Genomic DNA, 7,500 nt, shown 5'->3' with positions numbered 1-7,500 from the left:
ATCTTATCTGGTTGATAATGGCTCTATCTGTAAGTGAAATTTCCTTGGCTATCATGGACAGACGAGCGATGACATACACAAATATGATACAAGGAATAAGCTGGAACATTACAATCCTGGCAACTTCAAAGGAATAAGTAAAATATTCGTTACCGTTGCTATAAGTAAAAAGTGAAGGTACGGTGAAGAAAATCAATGGTAAGACCCATGCAAGAATAAGCATGACGCTAAGTCGACGCAGGGACATGAAGATGGTGTATTTTAGAGGCATCGTTATTGCTATGTATCTATCAGCAGTCAGAACGCACAAGTTTGCAGATGACAAATACACGAAAGTATAGCTGACTTTGAACCATGCTCCTGTGTGGTCAATGGGGAACTCTTTAACGAATCTTGAAGCGCAAATCCCTGGAAAATATGTCAATCCAACAAGCAAATCAGCCAGTGCAAGAGACAAGACAAACCAGTCGCTTGTATTGTGTAGCCGAGGTTTCGTGATGACCAAGTACACAACCATGGAGTTTCCAAGAATGGTTACTATGGTAAAGAGCGAACCAAGAGCTACAAACCACATGCCTGGCTTACTTGATGCAGTTCAGTTTCAAGTATATATAAGAGCAACAGCAATTATGGCTCTTGATAACTGTCAATAGATATGGTGCGGTTGGTCGACAAGTTTTACCTAGATAAAAGCTCAGCACGAGGAAATATATAGCAAATATACATACATATACATACGTAGGGTGACATAATGTTAACTTTTTTCATCCAATGATTATCATTTTTAATGATGAGGCGAGTACTGTGACACTTAGTCAATTGAGGTAATGTCTACAAACATCTGTGACTCGACTAAAATTTCAGCTTCTGCAAACCAAATGAACTTTTATAATTCATGAGGAGCTTAACTTGGGTCAGGAATGTGGGGTCCCCGCTGTTTAGGTAAAAGAAAATTACCAAAATCTCAGTGGGAGTTTTAACAAGACTCACACTAAAAAGGCAGAGCGAGAGACAAAGGGAGAGAGAGGTGTTAATCTCGACACATTTGTTGGGCCGACTTCGTCATAAAGTTTTAATGACGACAAATAACTCAAATTACTTTAAATTAATTTTGAGTGATGTGTCAAAATAGTCCAGAGGCACATAAATCATTCTGAAATATTTTCTAAAACACGGTTTACAACGGCCAGCATCATGCATTTAAAAAATGGAAAATTATTTCTTTACTCTCTTTATTTCAAATTAATTTAAACACAGGCAAATTATATCTTAACTTTAAGGCTACCGAGATGCAACTTGTTTTGCCTGGCATACACTTTTCTCAACAGCAACGGTGAATTGGTTCTTTTCTGATTTTAAAGCAATCCATTTTTAAGTTTTATACTTATGGAACTCGATAACTGAGGAATAAAACTCAACAGCTATTACACCTTCGAACATCTGCTTCCCTAATTCTCCGGTTAAACATGAAACGTTAGTGATCGATGTATTGGTGTATTCATGTAATTTAAACACAGGCAAATTATTTCTTAACTGTCAGGCTACCGAGATGCAACTTGTTTTGCCTGGCATACACTTTTCTCAACAGCAACGGTGAATTGGTTCTTTTCTGATTTTAAAGCAAACCATTTTTAAGTTTTATTATACTTATGGAACTCGATAACTGAGGAGTAAAACTCAACAGCTATTACACCTTCAAACATCTGCTTCCCTAATTCTGCGGTTAAACATGAAATGTTAGTGATGTATTGGTATACTTGTTAATTTAAACACAGGCAAATTATTTCTTAACTTTCAGGCTGCCGAGATGCAACTTTTTTTTGCCTGGCATACACTTTTCTTAACAGCAACGGTGAATTGGTTCTTTTCTGATTTTAATGCAAAGCATTTTTAAGTTTTATACTCATGGAACTCGATAACTGAGGAATAAAACTCAACGGCTATTACACCTTCGAACATAATTCTCCGGTTAAACATGAAACGTTAGTGATGCATTGGTGTATTTGTTAATTTAAACACAGGCAAATTATTTTGTCAGTTAACTTTCAGGCTACCGAGATGCAACTTGTTTTGCCTGGCATACACTTTTCTCAACAGCAACGGTGAATTGGTTCTTTTGCTGATTTTAAAGCAAACCATTTTTAAGTTTTATACTTATGGAACTCGATAACTGAGGAACTGGGAAATTTAGAATGCCCAATTGTAGCTGTGTAAAATTTCATTCCGGGCTAATTGATTTCCCAGCATGTCACAAGGAAGCACATTCAATATTAATCACAGACTTATCAATTTCCTAGCTGCTATCGTGATATCCTGATATCATGAAATTGAACCTAACAGCAATTATTTTACCTCAACGTTTGAGCGTGAGCCTGTATACCGGGAAGGCTTCCAGCACCAAATTCCCCGATGTCAACATTGTTTACTGCCGCCATAACTCGTTTGAAAACATGAATACAGAAATCCATGACATTCAGACGAAGACTGCTCAATTAATCCCCCCACAGAGGCCAACCAAAGTTATTCCGTAAGCTTCGTCCACGTTTTTACCAGAATTTCGGACGGCGTGTCTAATCTGCAGGTCGCAGGTCACAGGTTGCAGGTCATTGTTTCACCAATACAGAAAGTATCCTAAACATTCTTAAAAGCTAACCTTAGGCCTAATTAGGCCTAAACAAAAGTTTTTAGGCCTAAGGTTAGCTTTTAAGAATGTTTAGGATACTTTCTGTATTGGTGAAACAATGACTGCAACCTGTGACCTGCGATCTGCGATCTGCAGATTAGACCCGCCGAATTTCGGAACGTGATCACCATTTTCCCGCAAAAAATTACCGACTTGAAGGCGACAAATCTCTCTTCGAATGAGCTGAAAAAACTTTCCTTCGACAAATTGGCTAAAATTTTACCCTGGATGCCAGAGGTCTTCTCGCTCACCAGCGGCGAGGAGCGTCGAAGTAGTGCTGGTCGGCGAGAGACGACGGCGACCTGTACCATTTTTCCCCGGGTGAGAGAGTTAATCCATGAAACGTATAGAACGAAAAATGGTTCCGTGTCCCAGCACTAACCGCCACTGTTGAAACGCGTAAACGAACTGAAATAGAGTTGTGTTCCCCACAAAATTCATCTCGCGCCTAAATATGGTCATTCAATAAAAAAATTAACTACTTTTTTCTGCTTAACGTAAGTTCACAGTACAATCTGACGGATCCTGAATGCTTTAACACTTTTCTGAATACGAAACACCTTTTGTGTTATGTTTTTAGCCTTTGTTGATGGATATCTACACCGTCAGGAGACGTCCAGCCGAGAATTCCTGAGTCGGCTTTAAAGAAAACATTTACCACTCAAGTGTATTAAGGCTTGACCAGCCTAATTATTATGCATATTTTTGTTTGAAGGGAAAGAATTTGTCCAGGGTCTATAAAACTCGGGAGGCAGTTAGTTATCGGTATTGTTATAACTTTTCCAAAATGTTCCGTATCACATTCTTGTCACGTGACCCGAAATCGACTTATAACAGTTATATTTTTTACTCAAAAATGGGGAACATTGATCTACATTATATCAATCTTGTTTCTTGATTATTCGATGACCCCTTCTGAAGGCTTTGTCATGCTGCCTTTTAATTATGTCCACATGTTAAGAGCAATGAACAATTGAGGAAAATAGGTCACGTGACATGATAACATTCAAATATCTTTAAAGGTAAACACGGAGTACGACATTAAAAGGCGGCATTCGGTAGGCACAGTTCGGAATGTACGGACAGGTCCCTACTTCATTCTGCATTCAGAATAAATTAATTATTCATTCGCGCTATTGTTTTGTAGAACAATACGTATACCCAAGAGAATCGAATATATACGTGGTTAATTTGTACTTACGAGATGAATAAAAATGGATCTCATTTCTCTCTCCCTCTCGTTCTCCCTCCCTCTCTCTCTTCTTTCCCCACATCGCCCACACCGTTACTCGTTTTCGTCCCAGCTTTCCTCTTCGTCTTGTCCTCTTTTCCAGATCCCGCTCGGCTTTTTCTGCCATTTCATCCTATGATATGGCACTCGGAGTTTGCCTTGAACTCCGACGCACTGTAATCCTCTGGATTACTTGTCCCTGTTTTTGACCACTGAGCTAACGTGTCAAGTTGCTAATTCACACCTTGAAAATTATAATTATTTTGAATTCTGGCTGACTATTGACATAACAATGATACGTAATTAAATACACGCGCCTCGCCGAGCACCTACAATCGAACTTACACTCGTAGGTTACCGTTCAGAGATCCCTGTTTTACTACTCTTGAAACAGCCCATCCCTTTAATAATATATGCTAACCGTAACCCTAATTACGACTAAAGGCTCTGTTTAGGCTTAAGGTTGGTCCCTGTGATAGTTTTAGGTTTTCCAGTATTGGTGTGAACAGTGACCTGCTTTTCCTTCATGCCCCGTGCGTACGGCACACTTAATAAGGTCACTGCGTGGAAGAGTGTACCACGCTTACAGTCTGATCGGTGCATCTTTCATGTGACACTTAAATGCACGAGTTCATTGCAATTAAAATCGTTTCATGTTTCCCTTCTTTTGAAGCAAACTTGTGTCTTCGTAATAATCATAATGGCTACCGAAGTAAAAGCGTCAGCAGAGGGAGATTTGAACATTTGGAAAATGTCCCTGCTTTATATCCTATCCCGAGCGGTGCATAGAGTGCTGCAAAGAAAACAATTTATTTTTGTCTTCCGTGTCCAAAACCTGTGTGAAAACGCAGTCAGTTGGCAAAGACTAGCTGTGGACTAGCTCGAATGGTTCGTATGTTTCCTTCTAGTCCTTCCCCACTGCAGTACGTTTTTTTTCTCTTTTAGCATGTAGTACTTAGTATGTAGTATGAATTGTTTTCTCTAATGCAGTGAAAATGGAATAAATAAATTAAAAAAAAGACAAAGTGCATCGGGAGAGGGATCTGTTTCGCGATGCTCGAGAAAAAACTGCAATGGATAACCTTCAATCCGCCAGAACACTTAATTTCCTGACAGTAAACTTTCTTTGAAAAAATATTAGCCCTAAGTGAAACAAAGTTTGCCTCGTACGGGAACATCCATGGATCTCTACCAAAGTTATTACTCGGGCCCGTAGGGGCACGAGTTATAAAATGTTAGATTTCAGTTTTTTTCTTTTTCCTGTGCAGCAAAATGCACTATAGAAAAACGTGGCGGTGTTTGATTGGGCAATGCACAATAGAAGCCACGTGGCGCTGTTCGACCAATCAGAGGGTATAAGAGGAGCTGGTATACCGGAATGAAGAATTTAAAGAGATGCTTACAGGCTCTCCCGCCTCGCCTCGACCCAAGCCCCCACTCGCTTTTCACACGCAGTTCTTTTTGTTTTCTCGACTATCTGAGAGCCTGGAACAGGCTATCAGGAGACATCCAGCCGAGAATTCCTGAGTCGGCTTAAGCTCATCATACTGTCACTTCCATCAAAGGTCCAATGAACCAAAATTTTGGTATTTTTTCTTTATGCCTCTTAAAAGTGTAGGAAAATCAAAACAACCATTGTAATTCAAAATCACAAAGAAATTGTCAAATCTGAGCATATAAAGCAGAAACACAACTGAAAGTACGGAAATATCCGAGAAACTCACGAAAACGTTTCTGAAATGGCCGCTGATAGAAATGGGAGGAATAGAAACTAGCTAACATTACTGTGACGTCACTATTTGCGATCGGAAAGTTTAGCTATGGTGAGAGTGTTCCCAGGAAAATACTTCGTTTTAACTGTTTTTTACTCACTTCGACAATGGCTGAGGAGGTCGAATCTGCGGTTTTTGACGTAGAGCCTTACCAATAATATATAGATTTAGCCAAGCCTAAAAGCGGAGCTCCCTGATTATTTATTCTTACTGCCTGTACGGTTTGTGAAAATAGAAGGTTTCGAACTGTCTGCTTTTTGATGTTTCCGGTTGCTGCTTTAATAATTAAATCATTTTCTTTTCTTTCTTCTATAGAAAAATTCATTGCCTAACTAGTGAATTCCACGGTAAATTTTACGCTAAAAACCGATATCGCATGATTGAATCACGAAGCGATGAGTACGATATCGGTTTTTCGAGTAAAATTTACTTTGGAATTCACTAGTTTGGCAATGAATTTTTCTTAAACCACATGAGTTTTAAAAGAAAACAAGCACACCCTCAGCGAGCGAATGAGAAAGGAAAAAAGCCATTTCAGAGTCAACTGTCAATAGCCAGCGAATAGGAATCACGCTAAAATTAGAATCCATAAAAAATAAAATTGTCAGTTTAAGGTCAAAGAAGAGTTTTACGAGATTTACGAGATCATTCACATTTTGATGTATTTCATTGAAACACGCCAGGTTGGCTTGGAATAAGAATCGGCAAAATGCAGCCAAGAAAGGACGAACTTCAAACAAGATCCGCTCCAACACTTAAATAACGTTTAGGTGCTTTAACCTCTGAAAACACAAGTTAGTGAAATTTCCCCCTAATTTTACGAGAACTCATTGCGATTACGTGTTTATAATAACATGAGGGCAAGATTTTCTTGTCACTATCGAGGCACATCGAAAACCATTTGGGCAAACGGATTAAGAAGCACTCAAGTTGTTCCATCGCATTTTAGAGCAAAACAAGCTATCAAAACAAACAAACAAATCAACTTTTTCTTTATATCCAAAAGAGTACACATGATTGTTATTTACTTCCAGTTGACAATAAAAAAATCGATTTTCATTCCTGAACAAAGGAAAAACCGATTAAACCACTTTTTGAAAATAGCCAACGGTTTAGTGCCCAAGGAAAGAATTTGAGGAGTAACTTATTGCACTAAGTATAAGCATGAGATTATGAAGGTAAGAGAAGTAATCCCTCATACTGGCCCTATTCCCATCGTAATCCCTGTTAAGTTATTTTTAGATCTCCTCCGAGATCCGGTATTCCCACGAGGGTTAACTGATAGCCAATCACATGTCCTCATTTTTACCAATCTTGACAGCTGAGCGAATTCCCACGCAATGATCGCGTCGTTCGCGATTTACCATCAAACAAAAATGGCGGAGGATGGTGAGACAAACGGGTATATACATTTTGTGGACGAACGTGACTTGTTGACTACAGAGTTAAGCGATTACAATGACTTATGTTTTGAAACCTGTGTCTTGGAAGGAACGAGTTATGTAACCGACAGGATTTTGTACAGAATGGCAAATGGAAGACTATAGTCGATAAGTACGATCTCTCTGACTTCAATAAACGCATTCTCGGTTTCCTTTGCGGGATTAAAATATGACGACTTAATTCTTATATGGTGATAAAGTAGACAGATAGAGCTCAACAACAGTACCAAACATGAAAGGAAAACTTGAATCAAGTATCCGATAAAAAATTTTTGAACCCGTGTTATCGGATTCAAGTGAATTTGCAAAGCACGTATGTTAAATATAGCTGTCTCCTTAAAAAAAGATTTAACACGGTTTCGTATATGGCAC

The 7,500-nt window shown here is 38.8% G+C and overlaps 1 protein-coding gene across 1 annotated transcript in view; it reads right to left on the bottom strand.

Moving 5' to 3' along the window:
* Positions 1-7,500, bottom strand: part of LOC138046383 (octopamine receptor beta-1R-like) — a 9,221-nt gene that overhangs the window by 341 nt on the left and 1,380 nt on the right. The window contains exons 2-3 of the mRNA XM_068893026.1: positions 683-758; positions 1-537 (exon numbers count right to left, since the gene is read on the bottom strand). The exon at positions 1-537 is cut by the window's left edge and continues 341 nt beyond it. Coding sequence (XP_068749127.1) covers positions 1-537; positions 683-758 — 613 coding nt within the window. The remainder of the gene's footprint in view (positions 538-682; positions 759-7,500) is intronic.

The sequence above is a fragment of the Montipora capricornis genome, chromosome 4 (assembly GCF_036669925.1).
Source record: "Montipora capricornis isolate CH-2021 chromosome 4, ASM3666992v2, whole genome shotgun sequence".
NCBI classification, from domain to species: Eukaryota; Metazoa; Cnidaria; class Anthozoa; order Scleractinia; family Acroporidae; genus Montipora; species Montipora capricornis.
The sequence above is the reverse complement of the archived record's forward strand: the minus strand, read 5'-3'. Positions and strand labels throughout refer to the sequence as shown.